Here is a 22,572-nt window from a genome sequence, read left to right as displayed (position 1 = left end):
TCTGTTGCACCAGTTTTCCCACATTGGGTTTTTTCCGGGGACATTTGTCCATAAATAATGGTGTTATTGTGTTGTATTTTCTTTCTTGCTCAGTCTCTTGTTTTCACATATAAATTAATTAAGTGAAGGCTGCATTGTATGCATTTCAATATTTGTCGTAGGAAACTGCAAATAACTTGTTCATGTAAATCTAACAAGTTTGAGAAATATCATCAGTTGTTGCAATAAGGATTCTGGTTTAGGAATTTTCACATGGTATCAGAGCTACAGGTGGAACAAGAAGAGCAGTGCGAGAGAACCCAACGCTGAGCGAAAGAGGGAGATTGAAAAGCTGTAGGAGGCAGCAGTTCGAAATCCTAGAGGGTTTGCACAGTTCTTAGCCGGAGGGCTGAAATTTTGAGGCAGTCTCTCTCCGAGTGAGTCGACGGAGAGAAGGGCTTCTAGAGCGAGTTTTTCCCGGGCTAGAGAGAGCATCGCTGAAGCCTTGGATATATCTCTTGCTACTTTGTAAGTGATTTTATGTTGATTTTTTTCTTTTCTTCATATAATAATGTCTAATGTGTGGAAATCTTGCAACTAGCTAGTTTTTTTTATGCCCTAATTATTGAATATCATTGCAAAGTTTGTTAGATTGCAAATTTGTCAATGTTATTCATTAAATGACAAGTAGATGAATGTTCCTAGTGGAATAGAAGTTGTTTATCTTCCATAAAAGTCCATTGATCTTGGGTGGGTAAATGGTAAATAATGATAGCTAGGGCATCACAATTTAGCCTCCTTGAAGACAAATTTTAGCTGGATATCAAATCACATAGACTCCATAGCCCATGGGTAAGACACTAATTCGAGAAAACTTGGTGATCACCCTATTTTCCTTCTCTTTTTCTCCTCTTTATAAATTTCGGACTTAACCCTAGATGGCTAGCTAGGGCTTGATGCGAATTGCATTGGAGGGGTGACTTTGGAGAACCATTTGGGTATACTATTGTGTTGGTGTTTCCCCTAACTCTCCTCCAAATTTGAGGCAATTCCCATGGTTGGATTGTGAGAAAAATAAAGTGCAAGTTGCAGTCCTGGAAATCATCATGAACATCTTGGTGAGAGGTCTTCTTGAGGGTTTTTGCACATAGTATTCAGTGAAATAAATCATTCTAAACCCTTTCCCTCAACTACATTGACCTAGTGAGCACCTTGGAGGTTCTCCTCCCACGATTATTAATAAACCCTAGGTCTCATGTGGTCCCATTCTAGGTCCTTCTCAAGATAGCAAAAACCTATATGAAGGCATATAATCATCTTACAAAGCTTCTTGAGTAGTCTTAATCATCCTTGGGGCCTTGACCTTTGGCCTTCTTGTCATCATTGAATATCATTAACCCTAGGTCTAGGTCTCGTTATAGGTCTTTCTTCGAGAGCCTTTTAGCTTCTCTTGTAGCATTGAGCCTCTCCTTTGAGTGGATGTTGGAAATTACATTATACCTTGACATTGATCCTATCATTTATAGTGATTTCCTCTATACAGGGGCTCCTCCCATCAGTGGAAGTCTGTAAAGAGCAGGGGACACTGACGGAGGTGACAATGGGTCTTTGTCCCATTGTTGTCATTTGGTCTAGTAGTTGTCCCTTAGGTACCCCTCCTGGGACTGCTACTAGATTGTGTGGCAACAAGCTGTAACCCGGATTTCCAAAAATTTCCGCCATCCCACTATCTTGGTTTTCGACTGATGTTCTTTGCTTTATTCTTCCCAGCTTTGGGACAGTTTTTAAGGGAGTGCCCGGTTTCATAGCAAGCTCTACAGAGATGTTTTTGTAATCTAATTTTTGCACTTGTAAATATGCAGGATCTGTTAACTTTATTTCAGTAGGAAATCTTATGCTAAAATCTATTTCTACACAAATGAGAGCATATATGGGCTTTAGTAGTATTTGTATCTTCGTAGTGATAATAGAATCTGCCTAATGCATTACCATATGTAGTCAAAGAAGCAAGATTTCACATGCAAAGGGAGGTTGGGGAGCCTTACCCAAACCGACGCAGTCAAAATTGAAGCTGAAAGAGGGTCGAAATAGGGGAGCCAAGGTTGCAAAGAGAGTCTTGCACTGCCCCAGAACCATTGACCAATTCAGAAATCAATGCTCGATCTTCAACTTTGTGAAAGATTGCGACAAAGAAACCTCTTCCCAGACGGTAGATATTCAAATCGTTAGAGATTAATGTTGAGAAATCTAGGGGCAACAACATAGGATGATTTCTCTTGCTTGATAACTATTTGTGATTTATTTTCGCTTCACTTAATTAGCTTCTTCTTCTTGTGTGTTTTCTTCATCAAACAACTACCAAATCACAAAGAACAATAAGACAAAGGACACAAGATATAGGCGATCAGCCAGGGCCAAAGCCTCTCAATCTTGAGGAAAACCCACTAGAATTCTTCTTCTTATAGAATCTTCAATTGACGAATTCCAAGACCTAGACCCTTGACAAAGAACCTCTCCAACACAAAGTCACAATTCGTCCCTTGAAGGTCTTTTCTTCCTTCTAAGTCAACGATGGTCAAACTAAATGCTACACCATTGTTTTGGGCTTCTCTTCAATTTCGGCCTCTTATTACACGTCTGCAGTTTTCAGCCTGCCTGCAATTACAAAGATTCCACACATGTGAGCTGATTAGGGTAGATTTGTGAGGAGGCTTCTCTTCGCTTGGATTAGACGCTTCTTCTTGTGACACCGACTAGCAAAAATACTCCTTTCTTGGGCTATATCTCAGCTTCTTCAAGGTCTGCAATACCTTACTGCAGAAACCCTAGCTGCAGTCACACGTGTGAGATGAATGACCCAAAAACAATGCTAGAAGACTTCGATCTTCTTCTCCCTTATCTTCGCTACTAAAGAGGCTCTCTTCCTTTGCTATTCACAATTCTCTCTTTGTCGTGGATGCTTGATGGATGATCTCTTGAGTGAGGCTAAGTCCTCCTATATATAGGCTTCTCTCCCATGCTATTAGGCCGGCTTGTCATCATTCCTAGGCTGACATGCCCTTCTAGATAGGCCAATTGCTCCTTTTGAAGGCCTACTTGTTGTAGCACTTGTGATGAGGTCTTGGAGTGTCTTTTAACTCTAACATAGGCTCGAATAACTTTCTTTACAATGTGACATGCCCTAAATGACAATGACAATGACTTTAATGACTTGTAGACTCAATGACAAGCCCTAGGAGCTCACAATGGGAGCTTGACCTAAAAATAAATTTCCTTGAGCATGAAACCCATGCCTCAAGATCAACAATAATAAATTTATTTTTTTCATTAGATCAAATACATAAAATCATGATTACATATGTCATTATGAAGATCGAACCTAATTACATATTTCAACAATTAAGGGCTTCCATTGCTCAAAAATCCAAGAATGGAGGTGTATGAGCCTCGACCATAGACCATTGAACATGAAAATCAAGCCAACCTCTGAGAAAATATTTTCCTCACTCAAAGCCTCAGCCACTAGTGGGACCTTATTCGAAGGAGCTTCAAGAATAGACATCCTAGTAGTAGAGGAGCCAGAGATAGGTTTCAGTATATCGCGAAAGGAGGAAAGAAACGACCCAGAGGGATGACAACTAGATGCAACTTTTACTATGTCGCAAAAAGATAGAGGAGGAGCCACCTGACGAGAGCCCTCCTGGCTCGAGGGAGGAATGGTGTGTTGCAAAATGTAATCAGGTTTGGTCTTCATTAAATGTATTTGAGTCATCTTGTAATGTACTTGTCAAAAGAATAAAGAAAATAATTATTATTATTATTATTATTGTGACTTATTAAAGCATGGCTTTCATGCTTGGGTCACCATGTTTTAGGTCAAAGCTCCCATTGAGGACTTCTAGGATTTATGCTGAGTCAATAAAGTCATTGTGCTTTTAAAGAGACCCTTCTTGGGCTTTTGAATCATGTAAAAAGGTTAAGTATTGAGTCAAATATAATTTATGTATCCTCCACATCAAGTCGGCATAAGGACACTAATTCGACCTCACATGGAGCCTATAGATAGAAGCAAGTTGAATTCCTTTGGAACACTGTCACAAGAGGTTCGATATCTCTTGTAGTTGGGAAAAGTGCGAAGTCTATTGCTGAGAAGCCAAAGGAAATGTGAGTTGGGTGGAGCCTAAGGAGAAGAAGAAAATCGAAATTTTGGTACCTCTCTCTCTGTGTTTCGTGCCCTAGATTGGGAGATCGAAGTCTTCCAAATTTCATTGTTGTCGAAAGCTGCCAGTTGCCGAAAGCTACTTCCTAGTCGAAGTTGCTGGAAAGGGGTCGAAATTGTGGGAGGCTGACTTGGTGTGGAGGGAAGGTCTGGTCTTGGTCTAAGGTGAAGAATATCAAAGAATACTATTGAAAGGAAGAATTTCTTGACTGGGTTTCCCCTTGAGGGGGTTTTTCCCTCGCATAGTGCCTACATCTAGTGTCTATTGTTTTATGTGCTGTTGCTTTGGTAATTGCTTGATGAACTAAAAGAAAGAAGATATAAAGAATCGTAATAACAAGAAACATCACAAGTAATTATCAAGAATAAGAAAATCTTTCTACCTTTTTGATTTTCTAACATGGTGTCTTTTCACCTGAAACTGGAACAAAGTGCATAATTAATCCAATCGTCAAGGACTCAGAGGGCGCACCCTTGGCAGCGATAAACTCAGAGGCCGAGGATGATAAGGAGCAAACCGTTGAGGAGAAAGGCGAATTCTTCACCATATTTGAAACTTCACTTGATTCCAGCTGCCAAGGAAGGCAATATTGGGGAGTGAGGCTAAGTAATGGACGGCTATGCAAGAGAGATCGAGATTCCAAGTACCACGAGAGCCAGAAAAGCCAACATCTGCAAATCACTGAGAGAGAAGGGAGAAGTGGCTGCCTAGGGTCAAACCCTAGCGACTGCAACGAATGATATTCTTAGCACCATTCCTACCTTGAATTAACTATAATGGCTGAAATTATATTTAAGTCACTTAGTTAGTTTTATTATTTATGCTTAGAACATTGGCCTAGTAGTCCACAATAATTAATTAAATTAATTATTGTACTTTTCCTAAGTTAACCTTAAGAAGGAAATCATAAAATCACTTACTTCACCAAGCAAGCACCTAAAGAGGCAACCAAATATATTCTACACGCTAAGACACCGAGCCAATGTAGAAGACCTTTCGAGGCTACAAAATCAACAGTTGACGATCTTACTTGACATAACACAATAGTTATGCCAAGACTCTTCAGTGAATCTGACCGGTGAAAGAATTTCTCACAAGGTGGAACATTATGCCATTGAAGTGTTTTAATATATCTAACTACGTTGTGGTGACATCTCTCCAGAATACTTTATTTTACTTTTAACAAATTAGCCTTAGCTATCAACCTAACGACCATTTCAATTATCTCATAGTTTGGTGGGTTGCGATGCACTTCCAGAATCCAGATATGCATAGCTATCCTTGCATATAAACCCATTGGTTTAATATTTTAAGGAATGTTGTTATAAAAGTCCTTAAGTTATTATCTAGTGGGAAAAGTTACTTCAATCCATGAACCAGGGCAACCCTATGAGTTGTTTGGTTGTAGTTTACTATACTAATCTCAGGCAAAAACATTAATTTCATTTAGCTTACGGTTTACCTCATGACATGTTAGAAAATCGGTAAGGCAGGAATATTTATTTATGTTGATAATTACTTGTGATATCTTTGTGTTCTTATTAACTTTCTGATGTTCTTCTTTTATCTTTGTTTCATCAAGAAATCGTCAAATCAAAGCACAAAGATCAATGGCACCAGATGTAGGCGCTCATCCAAGGCTAAATCCCTCTATAGGGGAAAGCCCAGTCAAACTCTTCCACTAGCAAATTCAAGTTGAGATAGACCAAGACCCTAGACCAAAAGACCTTCCTCCTCCACCAAGTCAACCCTTTCTTCCAATAGATGATCTCTCCCAATGTCACTAAGTGTTAGCTTCTCAAATGCAGCTTCAACTTAGAATTTCGACCCCCAACTTCAAAACTTCAACCCTTTCTTCCAATAGATTATCTCTCCCAATGTCACTAATTGTTAGCTTCTCAAATGCAACTTCAACTCAGAATTTGGACCCCTAGCGTCAGAATTTTGGCCTAGCATAAGGACTGCAGTTTCAACCCTTCCCACAATTCAGTGACTTCACACATGTGAGAGAAAGAGAGAATTTCGACTTCTTGTGCTTGACAAAGTCCTTTTTTGCTAACCCTTTCCTCCTTGTTCCCTGAATTTCACACTCTTTCCTGTCCCAAAAATTGCATATCAAACTTGCTGAGTGAGTGCTCCAATTGAGGCCGAGTTGCTTCCTTTATATAGGAGAGCCTGCTCCTCAGTTAGGCCAACTTGTCCAGTGTGAGGCGGACTTGGTAGAGGAGGCCTAGAGGACCTTATTTACATCAAAATAAATTTGTTTCTTAATTAACAAAGCCCAAGAAGGGTCTATTACATCATGATATGGACTAGGACACTTGACATAAACCCGGGAAGCCTACAATGGAGACTTTGGCCTATAAACCATTGACCCAAGCATGAAACACATGCTTTAATAAGTCAATTTCTTTAATAATAAAATTCCTTTTTCTCTCTTTTGACAAATGCATTACATCATGACTCAAATACAATTATGAAGATTGACACTAGTTACGTTCTTCAACACTCCCTTTTAACGAGGGAGGTATTCATAATTACATACGCATAGAGGTACATGGAAGATCTCAAAATGATATGAACTATGAAGAGTTCTAGCACACGCAGTGCTATAGATTAGATACCTGACCTGGGTACTCTAATCGGGTGGGACTAATGTGAACTCAAGCTTTAACCACTCTAGGTACCATCATGCTTTTAAGCTCTATCGCCAACCCAGGGATCTAGGTGCGTATCCAAGCTCGGAGCTCCATGACCTACAATCCTCCCTTCTTCAGGATCTAGACATCAACACATAGGCCAACCAGATGTTCTCCCAAGCATCTTGCCATAAGATGCTTCACCTCTGCTTACCAGTTATATATCCATCAATCCAAGCATTCTGCAAATGTTCAATTTATTTAATGAGAGTTCCGCACAATCATAACCCTAATCAGTATTAAACTTTCAAATATATATATAAATAAAAAAAACCTTAGGATCCTCAATCATCCTGATGCTAATCATATCATCATCAAGTTATTCAAATACAACTTGTCGGAAGTTTTCTTCTTGTTTTACTTCTTCTACAACACCAAATAGTTTCAGTACTCTTTAAGTCTTTTGCAAATCCATTTGTAGTACTTTAATTCAATCTTCAATTTCATTCTTTCTTCATGGTATCACTATTATTGTCATAATATGCCCTCCCTCTCAATTGGGGAGATATACGTTTTTCTTCCATCCAAGCTCCCTCTCAACTTAGGAAGATCAACAACTTCATAACATTGAAGAAACTTCATCTTTTCAAGGTTTCATTTGTTTCTCTTGGCATCAAAGTCATCTTGATCAAATCATTCTTATAGCTTCCTTCATCACGCTCATCATTATGAACATCTTCAACATCTTGAAGATCATGTACTTGCAAAACTTTAATAACAAGTACAACCAAAATCAAAACATGAAGTTAGCTATATCAAAATCATGTCATTACATTGGAAGCATCAAATCATTTATGTTTTAGACATCAAATACCTAAACCAAGTTAGTCACATCTTTTTACATACTAGACTTTAACTTCTTGCTAAGGTTATGTTATAAACCCTTGATTCTATCTTCGAGACACAAAGCCTTAGATATAAAAAATTCAATCAAATAACAATTATACATCTAAGGTTTCAATAATATGCTTTTAGAATTACATGTCAGACTCTACTAGGGTTTTTTGCAAACCCTAGATCAAAGCTAAATCATATCAATATCATCATGCCCTAGAATATCAATCTCTACTAGGGTTTTTGTTACAAACCCTAGATTTTACAAACTAAAACATTAAGTTAGCATACTCACATATTCATATCTATTTCACATCAATATCTATTAGGTAATCCCAAGATACAAACATCAATACATCGAAGTTAGATATACAACAATTTTCACAAGGCTAGGGTTTCGATCATATGGACGAATACACACCTAGGGTTTCATTCCCATGATCTTACTTTAGTTATTACAAGGGTTTTGTTCATAAACCCTAATTGACCAAACCCTGAAGATCTAGGGTTTCATTTAGACATTAACAACAAACCCTAAAGGACTATAACATTATCAAAACCCTAAACTTCAAAAGAATAGGATTTTTTCATATTGTTGTTGCACGGATTGTCACGACAATGCTGAGACCGGGGGTTGTCACCCTGATCCCCGATCTCTCCATTTAAGCCGTCTCCCGCGGCTAAGGGGGGTAGACCTTGTGGGACAAAGGAAGACCAACTGTGGACCAGTTGGGTTGGGAGACACAACAAGGAAATACCAGTACTTGATTGATTTTAGGAGTTAATGTACTAGTGCCTTATGGAGTTAATGATTAAATAATTGTTTATCAAATGCTGCAGAAATATGAACTTTGTAATTCCAGCATTAATAATCATTTATCAAATAACCCAAGCAATGCAAGATATCCAGTAAATTCACAATGCTTTAACGATGATCCAGCAATTAAACTTCAAGAAAAATTAAATGCTTTAAATGATCATAAAATTTAAATGCTGACCAGCTACCACTTTCATATAGCGAACTTGTAAATAAACATTTAAGTGCATTTAGCTATAAAAAAATACCACAAAATGACACCAAAATGATTTTTCAATTTTTAGCTAAGCTTTTCAATTTTTTTTAAATTTTTTTACATATATATATATATATATTTTAAGCTAAAAATCAAAATAGAATAAAATTAAAATCCTAAATAGAAATAAAATCTAATCTAAAGTCAAAAAAATAAAAAAGGAACTTTTATCTTTTATGAATTTTTTTATTGATTTTTGATTTATTCTAAAATAAAACTAAACTAAACTATAAATCTAAATGAAAAATAACCCAAAGGCCAACCCGTTAAAACTTCCTTTTTTTTTTAATGATTTTTTATTTTTATTTTTTATGGATGAAAAAAAAAACTATACTAAGCAGAAACTAAAATTAAATCTTAAAAGAACTTTTTAAATTTTTATGATTTATAAAAAAAGGATTCAAAAATCAAATGACCACCATAAAATCAAATCTAATGTATTTTAACTATCATATGCTAACACCATGAAACCTAACTAAGAAAAAGAAAACAAATAATCGAAAAATCAAATCCTAAACGCATACAGGAAATATGAGCGTATTTCTCACTGTTGCTTATGTGTAGGTTCTCGACGGCGGCGACCCGCAGCTAGATGGAGGAGGGCAAGCAGGGACGTGCATATGGGGAATGGAAGGAATGCGTTTAGGTCGACGGATGATGGCAGTGAAGGTGAAGTTGTTACAGCTGCGCGAAAGGATTGATAACGGGTGAGGAGTGCGATGAGCAGGCAAAGAGTAGTGCAGGGAAAGAGGTTTCTGGGGAGTGAAAGAGTGGGGTTTTTGCAAGTCGATGGACAGGGAAAGAGAGAAGCATGATAGGCAGGTCGAGGAGAAATGCGGATGGATGGAAATGCGGGTTGAAGAAGGGTTGCGTAGGAAGGGGAGACTGCACGCAGTGAACTGGAGAGTGCACGCAGGTAGAAGGCAGCGGAAAGGGACAAGGTGTAATGAAAACACGGGTTAAGGGTTTTGATCTTTTTTTTTTTGCAGGTTGGCCACACTAAGGAGATCACGAGGATAGCTGAGCGTAGGAAACTCCAACGTGAGGATGGCCAGTGGAGGAGAGTCGACGGAAAAGAGTGCTCACGTGGGCCAGGAAGAGGAAAACGCGAAAAATCGAATGTTCGTTTGATGTGTGAGGCAGTGTAGTGAAAAGGGAAATACGTAGCAAGGGCAACGTGAAAATGGAAGTGACAGCAACCAGAGAAATGACGTGGAGCAGCGGATTGGCAGTCTGCGTGGAGAGAAATAGAGAGCTGAGAGATGGCAGAGGGTATGGCAACGGCAAAAACTGTGATCCCTTAAAAAAAATTCAAAATTTTTCTGCAGCAGTAAAACCCCAGGCAGTCTAGAAACTTGATCAAAATTTTAAATCTTTCCTGCTCCAAATTTCCTGATGGAAACCCTGAAATTTTTTTAAGATCTGTACTTGCAACCTGCAATGGCAAAAAAAAAACAGAACATCCAAAAATAATATGTGCAGGAAACAAAACTGAAAACCCTAAATCAGCTAAATAATTACAGTATTTACAAACTGAAGACTCTAGATAGCCAGATTTATCGTTATGTCACATAAATATTTTTAGAATTTAAATTTAATGTGAGATGCTTAAGAAAAACCCTTCATGCATTCAAAAAAAAGAAACTTTCAAATGATAAGCCCGGGATCAAAACTGGCTGGGCTCTTTCAGAAAACGCAATTCGGGAGTTGGCTGGTTCAACCGAGAACTTCCCCTAACGTCCTGTAAAATCAAAACTAAGATTTCCTACACAGGTTAAAATCAACCATTAACATAGAGGGAGAAAACAATAGTGAAATCTTGATCAAATGGAGATACCTGCCATTATATTTCAGAATCTAAACTATCATTCAAACCCCAGAGATCAGACAAGATACCTGTGCCTAAATCAATCTTCATCAAGCTATTATCAATGGCTGAAAATAAAATTATGCAGAAAAATAAAACATCTTACAGCGTTTCCAGAAGAGTAACACCAACAAGATTTCAACCCCAAGTCTTTCTTTATTGCACAAAAAAAATGACTGCAAGAGAGCTTTCTTTAGCACCAGACTCTAAGATCCAATCTCATCTCAAATGACCCCTAACACACTATTTAAAGGAAAAATTCCCAACGGTTAGTTCGAATGATCCATGAAAAACTAATCTCAACAGTCGATGAGGATTAAGATTCCTTTTAATCTCATCCGTTGAATTTTTAAATGCATTTTAATATATTAAAAAATTAAAACTTTGCATTTATTTTCTCAAAATTTTTGACTTATTATTATTTTATTCTATTTTTTTTTAATTTATTTAATTTAATTTTTTATTATTTTATTGTTTTTATTTTTATTTTTGGATCCTCGAACTTAGCCCTTTGGAAAAATCACCTAGTACCTAGGACTTCGGACTTATGAGGGGATTAAAACATTTCCTAACCCTCAAGACACTTTACATCATGTCTTTTACAATTTTACATCTCAAGGGGGAAAACCCATTTGACATAGACCCTCATAGACCACCTAGTTTTGCGACACAAATATAATCTAGCAGATCAACACACTATGATTCCCCAAAGGTTCTAATGACAAAATTCATTTCGGCTTTGGGGTTAGGCTGAAGGAAAACTCTGCCGATCATGGATCGGTGAGACAAAAAACCTTTCGGAACGTAGATTATCACTAGAGAATTAGGTCCACCTAGGCAATTTACATACATGACTCAGATCTGCTAAGATTATTTACGATTTACACATGCAGACTGGGTTTACAACATAAGATGATCAGGTCGACGATGACTGTCGAATAGCATGGACATGTCGATTAGGCGCTATCCCTTTTGCGGAAAAATGGGGTGTACTGCTATGGGTAGTTGACACGTAGTGGTCAACACATATGTTATAGACTTTATCAATAAACCCTTAAGAAGACTAGGGTTTCATAATCAACATTGACATACCCTTAGCATCAAGAGGCTAGGGTTTTATAGTGAACCCTAAAGGGTAGGGTTTCACAAGAATGATCAAATAGTATAACGAGGGTATATTCAATCTAATGATTAATCACCCTAACAAGAATCTTTAATATTCAAAAACCTAGACATAACAATGTCAATAATGTAAAACAAATTTAAAAAGAGAATGAACATACATTTTTTATGAAGAGAACCTTGTAACAAAACTTGTAGTTTAAGACATACCTTGAATTGTTCTTTAACAAACCTTGTAGGACATCAATTCTTGAAGGGCTTCCTTTGCAACAAAACTTCTTCCATGCTTCAAGTCTCCTCCATAACCTTTGTGTATTTTGCAATCTTTCCTACCAAGGAAAATATAAAGAAAAGGTTATTAGCATACAATACAAACAAATCTTGATGTGAGGAGGAAACCAAAGATGAAACGAAGAACAAAATACTTATCTTTTGGTAAAATGGTGGAAGCTCCCTCTTAATTCAATCTTTCTGAGGGACACCTACAACTTATCAAAATAATTCAAAAATGTTCTAACGAGACATGTTAGACCTACAAACTCTAGAAATCAAAACATAAAGGAAAACAATACAAAACTTAGAATAGAAGACTAAGAAGGATATGTAAGAGAGGACTTAGTAGTATAAGTCTTTGACTTCTGATTCTTCAGTCTTGTTCTTCTTAGGTGGAGCTTCATCAGTAATATTTGCTTGTTCCCTATCTCTCTTCTTATTCCTTGGATTCTCAGGACATTGATTTTGTAATGACCCATCTTATGGCAATTGTAGCATTCAATCTTGGATAGGTCAATTTTCTTCCTTGGTCCTTTGAACTTCTTGAAGGTTCCCTTCTTGCAATGAGCAGAATAGGGATTAGTGTTGAGAAATATAGGCATCATAGTTAGGTGATTTCTCTTAATTAATAACTGCTTGTGAGTACCTTTTACTTCATTAGACTAGGATCTTCTTGTTGCTTAAGTTATTAGTGTTCTTCTTCATCAAACAACTACCAATGCATGAACATAAATATAGAAGAGACATAGAATGTAGGCTATTAGCCAGGGCCAAAACCTCTCAGTCTTTGAGAGGAAAACCCACACAAATTCTTCCTATAGAGATTTCAATTGATGAATACCAAGACCAAGACCCTTGACCTATTAGCCACTCCAAGACCAAGACACTAGTTCTCTTGACTGTCTTCTCTTCTTCTTGACTCCTCTTCCGCTTCGACCTTCTTTGCATCAAGACATAGTTATCATCGAGATCTTATCACTATCTCCACATCGAGATCTCCTTTATTGTGAGACCTTCTTGCTGTCATATTCTGGAGAACTTACTTCTGTGATGGTCATCCTTCGAACTGTGATGGATCCGTTACTTCTAATTGTAATGGCTTCCTTCTTACTGCAAGTATATTGAGCCCTTAACATTGTAGAAACACTGAGCTTACAATACTCTAATAACATCAAGACTGAGATGGCATCGAACCTATAATCATTGTGAGGACCGAAACATATCTTCTGGGATAGCACAGAATCTGAGGCGTCCTTCATTGCACCGAAATTCACGACTGTAATGTTATCCGAACTTATTTCTCTGATGGCCATCCTTCGAACTGTGATGGATCCATTACTTCTAATTGTAATGGCATCCTTCTTACTGTAAGTATATTGAACCCTTAACACTGTAGAAGCACCGAGCTTACAATACTGTAATAACATCAAGACTGAGATAGCACCGAACCTATAATCACTGTGAGGACCGAAACATATCTTCTGAAATAGCACCGAATCTGAGGCTTCCTTCATAGCACCGAAATTCATGACTGTAATGTTATCCGAACTTTTCTCTTATCGTTTTTTCCGTCGCCACTGTGATATGAACTTCAGAGGGATCTAAATTCCCTTGACAACACCCAATCTCCACTTCTGTACCCTAGTCCAAGCACTCTTATCCGAACTTTGTAATTGATATTTGAAAATCTCAGAGATATTTGAAGTTTTGGACTATCCTAATGCGAGGACCCTTCACGCCTATTTATAGCTGTTGATCCATATAAATAACTTGACCTATATTTTCGAATAGGTGTGTCTTTCATAAGGTTGGTTGACATGAGTTCTACTTCATCTTGAGGCTGACAGAGGAAGAGTAGGACTAATTCTTGTCGTTGGAGGGCTTCTAGACACTTATATACTTTCTTCATACATTACATTGACTCTATATGATTTTTATGACAAATCCTAAAGGCTCTCAATGGGAGCCATCTAAAATAAAATCTCTTGCTCAAGAAACCCATGAAGCAAGCATTAGAAAAATAATTTTATTTTCTTCTTTTCATCATTTACAAAAATCACAATTACATGTCATTATGAAGACCGAACCTAGTTATACTTTTCAACACTCCCTCTTAACTAGGGAGGTGTTCATAATGGTACTTGGTCATTCTCAATCTAAAGAATTCCTTATAAGAAGAATCAAATTGGTAACCCATTTGTATAGCATCATATCAACCAACATTGTTATATAGTGAGGCCTTGACTAACAACTCTATCTCTCCACAAAATCTGAGCTCAATGCTGGCGAGATCAATGATTTATAGACATCAGTCTCTCGGAACATACCCCACCCGAGTTCTCAGGGTGTGTTCCATGAGGAGTATTTTTACCTTGGACTCCCCAATCCTCAAGGAATATCGGTCCTCCACGACTCCTCTTATCTTGGATGCCCTATCTCATCCTCAAAGAGTATCAGATGCCAAATGATTACCCAATCCTCTATTCTGTCTTCCCAAGTGAAGACAATAATACTATGTCTATCTCTCCCTCTCAATTACAGAGGACATAACTATTCCAATAAAGAAATGTACTCATTCCTACAAAGGAATATACCTAAGCTCCCTTTTGGATTAGGAATTTCCAAGTTTCTTCCAAGTAAGAAACTTGTTTCTAGGCTCCCTCTTAATTAGGGACCTACAACAACTCCTCAGGTGGAGATGATGGGACAACTAGCTGCTAGAAGAACTCCTTCCTTCGATGTCATGAATTTTCTTTGTCTCGGAGTCATCATACCTTTATCAGAAAGTGATCCATTAGTCTACATCTGGCCTTGCTTCATGTCATGCTTCGATCTTCATACCATTTTTCTTCGGAAGGATCTTCTTCATGGTTCTCAGGGAAGAAATCCATAGTTCTTCCTTTGACAGTCCTGCATAAGCCCATCTAGATATTTGTTCAAAAATAAGAAATGAACACTTAAATCAAAATTACCTTTGTGATGGTCTTTCATCATGACATCTTCCAGTTTGCATCAACATCCTGCTTACATGTTGACATATCTCCCAAAGATATCCATTGTCAAGGGTCTCCATCGTTTTCAGACTAACATTAGATCATTCATATCTTTTCAGGAGATTTCCTAGTCAAATTTTTCTTGGTCTTCCGGATGTTGGTTGCCTTTACCATGGTTATATATCTCATGATCCCTTCCTTCCTTTCTTCACACATTTCTTCCCTAAGAGCTTTCAATCAAAGTCCCTTAATTGTAATCAACCACCTCATGCTTCATATGAGGACATATTATGTTGATTTCATCTAGTGGGACCCATGCCTTCTGGCATCCTTTCATAGGAGGAGATTCCTTTCCTTAGATCATGCTTCTCAAGATAGAGCAGTGATCCATGTTACTTGCAACCAAAACGACATGACTTTATAATATTGAATACAATCATACATACCTCATTTACCTTCTGGTCATCTAGGTTTCTTTCAACAACTTCCTTGATTGGAAAGAGTTTCAATGCCTTTATCTGCTTCATCTTTTATGTCATCATAACATCATCCCATGAATTCCTCAAGTTGGAGTTCCTGATGAAACACTTGCTTCCTCTCTATATTGGTGAACCTTCAGATGAAGATTCCATCAAAGAATCTTTAGGATCTTGCATATCCCTATCCAACAGATGTTACCTTTTGACTGATGAATGATGAGCCTTGTCTTGGATGACTTCTTCCTTTTTCCCATAAGAGTTTACTTGAGCTTTCAATGAGGTTCCCAAGAGCTATATTCTTCATAGTTGGCTGCTATAGACTTTGTTCCAGACATCCTTCATGTTCCCTATGATGATGTCACGAGATCTTACTTCTAATGCTTTTCCTCTTTCAACTTCCTCCACTTCTTCGGTGAAATGGACTTCTTCTTTATCTTCCTTGTTATTGCCCCTTTTGAGCTTGGGACAATCTTTCCTGTTGTGCTCATAACATTGAATCTTAGCTATGTTCTTCTTTCCTTTCGACAAATGTCTGAATATTTTTTTCCTTAACTTGTCTTCTTCTATCTTGCATAGAAATAACTTTCTTATCCTCATAGACATTTGTTACCTTGTTCATCAGTTAGTGTGTTTTAGAACAATGAAGATTATCTCATCTCAGATCTTGCAATTTAGATCTTATGAAGATAACCTTTTATCCTTTGATACCTTCAATGACCTTCTTTATCGCATCTTCAAAGAATAGTTCTTATCATATATCTCTTTGATGTCTTCAATCTTGCTATATAGGGATGAGGGGACCTTTGACTGATTTCATAAGAATCCCTTGAGCCCTTTGATCCCTTTCCATGTATTCAGATAATACTTGACCTTCAGATGGTTTTGAGACTTTTCCATTGAAATGACTTCACTTTCTTCGAGGCCTATGTCTATCCTCTTTTTCCATGCAAGGAAGTTCGATGATCCAACCAACTTAAAGATCTCCTTGCAAAACGATGTCATTTTACTATATTAGATTATAGAATGAAAGATACTTACTTGACAAGTGAAGAGGAAATCTTCAACTTGTTCACTTTGATAGTGGTTGAAGAAGATGTATTTGTGCCCCTTTTGGATGATCTTCTTTCAAATGAAAATCTGTTCTTCAATAAAAGGAGATTGCTCCTTTTATGATGACGCCTTTAGATCTAGCTCCCTTTGTTGATGGTGATTGATGAGGATGTTTTGATGCTTCCTCGGATGATCATATTCAAGGTTAAGGAGGGGATCCTTGCTTCAATGAGAGGGAACTTGCCTTATAGCTTTTGAAGATGATGACAATGCCTTCTAGCCTTCAAGATACTTTGACTTTCTTGGTGGTGAATGAGTGCATATCAGAAATGCTTCTTCTTGGATGTCTATGCCTTATGCTACCTTGCATTGTAGATCTCTTCAACTTGATGAGGGTATTTGTGGTCTTTTGACGATGACTAGAAGATCCAACACTTTTGTTGGTGTAGACTTCTAGTTGCCTTGATTTGTAGATCTTTTCGCCTTGAGTAGTAATAAGGCTTCTTTTGAAGTAAACTTTCTTCTTTGATCTAGGGTTTGGTTCTTCAATGTAGATCTGTGAACTTTCGCTTTGATATCCTTTGAGTTGCTTTAATGGCATTCTTGAAATCAGATCCTTGAGTGTCTCTTTGATTAGATGCCCTTCCTTAATAGTCACCTTACCTTTGATACCATTTTGAGAAATCTAGGGCATCATTAGTTAGGTGATTTCTCTTAATTAGTAACTGCTTGTGAGTACCTTTTACTTCATTAGATTAGGATCTTCTTGTTGCTTAAGTTATTAGTGTTCTTCATCAAATAGCTACCAATGCATGAACATAAATAGACAAGAGACTTATAACTTAGGCTATCAGCTAGGGCCAAAACCTCTCACTCTTTGAGAGGGAAACCCGCACAAATTCTTCTTATAGAGATTCCAATTGACGAATACCAAGACCAAGACCCTTGAACTATTAGCCACTCCAAGACCAAGACACTAGTTCTCTTGATTGTCTTCTCTTCTTCTTGACACCTCTTCCGCTTCGACCTTCTTTGCATCAATACATAGTTATAATCAAGCTCTTATGACTGTCTCCACATCGAGATCTCCTTTACTGTGAGACCTTCTCGCTGTCATATTCTGGAGAACTTATTTATGTGATGGTCATCCTTCAAACTGCGATGGATCCATTACTTTTAATTGTAATGGCATCCTTCTTACTGCAAGTACATTGAGCCCTTAACAGTGTAGAAACACCAAGCTTACAATACTGTAATAACATCAAGATTGAGATAACATTGAACCTATAATCACTGTGAGGACTAAAACATATCTTCTGAGATAGCATTGAATCTGAGGCTTCCTTCATAGCACCAAAATTCATGAATGTAATGCTATCCAAACCTTTCTCTTATCCTTTTTTCGCTGCCACTATGATATGAACTTCAGAGGGAGCCGAATTCCCTTGACAACACCCAATCTCCACTTCTGTACCCTAGTTTGAGCACTATTATTCGAACTCTGTAATTGATATCTGAAAATCTCAGAGATATTTGAAGTTCTGGACTGTCCTAATGCAAGGACCCTTCACGCCTATTTATAGTTGTTGATCCATATAAATAAGCTGACCTATATTTTCGAATAGGTGTGTCTTTCATAAGGTGAGCCGACATGAGTTCTGCTTCATCTTGAGGCCAACAGAGGAAGAGGAGGACTAGTGCTTGTTGTTGGAGGGCTTCTAGACACTTTTATACATTCTTCATACATGACATTGAATCTATATGATTTTTATGACAAATCCTAAAGGCTCTCAATGGGAGCCATCTAAAATAAAATCTCTTGCTCATGAAACCCATGAAGCAAGCATTACAAAAATAATTTTATTTTCTTCTTTTCATCATTTACAAAAATCACAATTACATGTCATTATGAAGACCGAACCTAGTTACACTTTTCAACAATTAGATGTGTTGTCTTCTTCATCCTCCTTATTGTTTACTAATGATATTCAGGCTTCTTCTTGACTGCATGCATTCCACATTTCTTTCTTCGGAGGTTGGAGTATCCTTCCAATTGGTAATTTCTGATGCAAAATCACTCCATGATTTTGGTAGACCTAGAAGAGCGGCAATTATGAGTTCTTTTTTTGGTACAACCTCATCTATTGCTTGGAGTTCATCTCTTATTCTATATATCCTTACAAAATATGATGACACAATATCATCTCTTGTCATCCTTATTGTCCTTAGTTCATTCTTGAGGCTAGCTATCTGACCAATGTTTTTGATGGTGAAGAACTTGGAAAGAGCTTCATACATTGCTTGAGCAGAGTCTATATTGGATATGTATGGAATTAGGCTGTCCTTTACTCTATCTACTATTAGCTTCATGGCCAGGATTTCGATTTCTCTGAACTTCTCATTTTCTGCATCATCTGTAGGCTTCTTGACTTTTCCTTGAACAAGGTCAAAAACTTTATGGTTAGCGAGGATAAAATCTATCCTCTTTTTCCATTCCCTGTAGTTGGAAGCTCCTTTTAGCTTGTTTTCTCCCTCATTGTAGTTGACATAGTTCCTATTAGATAGTAGGCTTCTCTCTTTGTATAATCCTTTTCCTTAATGACCTTCCTTTGATCCCCTTTTCTTCAATAGATCTTCAAGCTGCCTTTTTCTTCCTTCTTCACCTTAGCTCTGATACCATCTTAGAAAATCAGAAAGGCAGATATATTTTCTTATGTTGATAATTACTTGTGATATCTTTGTGTTCTTATTAACTTTCTTATGTTCTTCTTTTATGACACCAGATGTAGGCAGTCAGCCAGGGCTAAAACCCCTCTCTACGGGGGAACCTAATTAAACTTTTCCACTAGCAAATTCAAGTTGAGATAGACCAAGACCCTAGACCAAAAGACCTTCCTCCTCTACCAAGTCATCACTTTCTTCCAATAGATGATCTCTCTCAAAGTCACCAAGTGTCAGCTTCTCAAATGCGGCTTCAACTCAAAATTTCGACCCCCAACATCAGAGCTTCAACCCCTAGCTTCAAAATTTCGGCTCAACTTCAGGACTGCAGTTTCGACCCTTCCAACAGCTGAACAACTTCACACGTGTGAGAGAAAGAGAGAAAAATTCGACTTCTTGTGCTTGACATTGTCCCCTTCTTTTTCGCTAACCCTTTCCTCCTTGTTCCCTGAATTTTGCTCTTTTTCTTGTCCCAGAAATTGCAGATTGAACTTGTTGAGTGAGTGCTCCAAATGAGGTTGAGTTGCTACCTTTATATAGGAGATTTTGCCCCTCAATTAGGCCGCCTTGTCCAGTTTGAGGCCAACTTGATGAAGGAGGCCTAGAAGACCTAATTTACATCAAAATAAATTTGTTTTTTGATTGAAAAAGTCCAAGAAGGGTCTATTACGTCATGGCATGGACTAGGACACTTGACATAAACCCTAGAATCCTACAATGGAGACTTTGGCCTATAAACCATTGACCCGAGCATGAAATCCATGCTTTAATAAGTCAATTTCTTTAATAATAAAATTCCTTTTTCTTTCTTTTGACATATACATTACATCACGACTCAAATACAATTATGAAGACCGACACTAGTTACATTCTTCAACATGACAGACCACTAGGACAAACTTTTAACCTTGCTTCTGGCATGCCATTAATTTCTTTTACTTGGTTGAGTTTGCCACAAACTCAGAGACAATACTAAATCTAATTTTGATGTGGACATATAGAAACCCCACCTAGAATGTACTGCACTGAACTCTGGTTCTGGAGCAGGCCATTGTACTCTCTTAAAACACCTAAAAGGGGTAATTTCCCCGCACCTTTGGCTTTTAGTGTCATATCCTTGGATCTTTTGTGTCGAAATATTGAGTATGTGCAAGACAAATGCTTTCAGAGCTTTCTCTGGATTAAACCTAATGGGAACCTGCTTGCTGCTCAAAATTCTTAAACCTGCTACCCTTTTTTCTGTTTATTCTCAAATTTGATATGGCCAAATGGGTACAACTTTATATAGTTATATGCTTGAATATGAGCTCCTATATTGGTCAAGTATGGTTAACCGTTCATGTATAGCACAAGCACTTGCTATAGCTTTCTAAAATGCATGTCACATTTGAGTAACTATACATCGTGGGCGAGTAAAATTGCATCCTTGTTTTAAACACAGGCAAAATTAAAAGTGTGTTTGCAGCTAATTTATTTATTGTTTGAAATAATCAGGCACATGCTTGTGTTGGCATGTCAAGCCAATATCATCCATAAACTGTGGCTGCATGCAGTTCTATGGATATTAAAAGGCATTCTATGGTGAAAATTGATGGATTAATAAATGAAATTTATCATGCATTAAATTTGTTTACCTCTATTTTACTGAATAACCTGTTTGATATTTCACTTTTTATTGCAGAAACAAAGAATCAGTGGGCACGGGATGATCCAGCATTTGTAGTAATTTGTAGTTTTCTTTTGGCTGTAGCGGCATCAGCTTACTGTGCTGCGTAAGTTTGCGCCATTTTACTTGTCAGTCAATCTCAACTTTTTGGAATCATCATTGAAAAATGTAGGAATTGGTGATAACAAATCATAATAAGATTTATTTGAATTATATGCTAAAGATTTGTTTAATTTTTGATAAACTCTGAGACAAGTGAGGATTTTCCACCTGAGAAAAAAACCTATTCTTCCTTTTTAGTGCCCCATTACCTTAGGTTAGAGTACATATGTACGTGCAGAAAGGGGAGTGTGTGTTGTTGTGCATATTTCCAACCTTGGGGGAGGGTGGGGTTATTAACTGTTAGACTTTGTAAAAGAGTAGACATTCTCACTTTGAAGCTTTCTATTATAGAGGGGAGTCCTGGAGTATTTGGGTATTAGCCTCTTGTAAATCAATGTAAGCAAAGTCTGACGCAGCTTGCTTCAACCTTTTCAGCTATGATGTCAGTGTGGCGCATGCTGGATTTACAGTGCTTTCAGTGGTACTTGTGCATTTTTTGTTGATTGGAATCTTTTTGGCAACATGCTGTTGGTGAGTTTTATTCATCTGCTTGTTTGTTGTTTTGCCATTCCATTCAATGTCAAAAAGTAAATAAGATAAGATTTATTGTAGGAAGGAGTAGAATTTGTTCAATTTTCCTTAAAATGCATGTTCAGTGCTGTTTGTGCCCTTCATTTTCAGATTGTTCAAGATGGCATTTATATTCATAATCATTACTGCATTTCTATTAAACATGGTCTATATAGTGGGATAATTTTCTACCATATGTTATTCTTTAAAGTAATCATTCACTTGCTAATTCTGAGTGTTAATATTATTCAAGATAGGTAAACATGTGCATTATAAAATTATTGTGTTTTGGTATACTACACGCCCTCCCTCTTTGAAAGTTTTGTCCCTAGTTTGAGGACCAAAGTGTAGATCACCCTAGCTTGAGGACTTTGTTCTCCACCTGTACGACCATTCCTTGCAGATGATCATATCACATGGATAACGAATTTGATAATAGTCTTCTTTGTCCTAAAAATTCACATTGGCATGTTAGTTGCAAGAATCACGATTCATCAATCATTATTGTATTTCTCCTTGAATTTATAATACTCAAGATATTGATCAATAATATGCATAGTTAAAAAACTTGGTCAACCTGGACTCATAATTGACCGAGTTGACCATTTTAGGGTCACCAACTCGTGTACCAGTCTTCAAAGCCATCCAAGAATCAGTTCTATCCTAAACTGGTTAGTTTGGCTAAGTCTGTAACGACTCAGTTACTTACAGGCCCTAGTATGCATGAGCTAATGAAATCTAGAATTTTGCTTGACACAGAAACCAACCTGTAATGCTATTATAAAATTCTTAAGGTAAGGGGACACAAATTTAAATAAAAGTTTCTTTTTTCCTTGTATTAAAGAAAATAAAAAATTTGACCTAATTTGTTTTATTCTTTTTAATTGTTTCAGGATGTTTGAGAGGTGTTCCAACCTAATTGGA

The 22,572-nt window shown here is 37.3% G+C and overlaps 1 protein-coding gene across 1 annotated transcript in view; it reads left to right on the top strand.

Annotated features, from left to right (window-relative positions):
* The window catches only part of LOC149139990 (uncharacterized), a 246,851-nt gene that overhangs the window by 157,378 nt on the left and 66,901 nt on the right, over positions 1–22,572 (top strand). The window contains exons 4-5 of the mRNA XM_089447038.1: positions 20,992–21,082; positions 21,514–21,609. Of these exons, the coding sequence (XP_089303164.1) occupies positions 20,992–21,082; positions 21,514–21,609 (187 nt within the window). The remainder of the gene's footprint in view (positions 1–20,991; positions 21,083–21,513; positions 21,610–22,572) is intronic.

The sequence above is a fragment of the Pinus tabuliformis genome, chromosome X (assembly GCF_031772625.1).
Source record: "Pinus tabuliformis cultivar Carrire ecotype Pingquan chromosome X, CPIR1, whole genome shotgun sequence".
Lineage (NCBI taxonomy): Eukaryota > Viridiplantae > Streptophyta > Pinopsida > Pinales > Pinaceae > Pinus > Pinus tabuliformis.
This window is presented reverse-complemented; position numbering and strand designations above follow the sequence as displayed.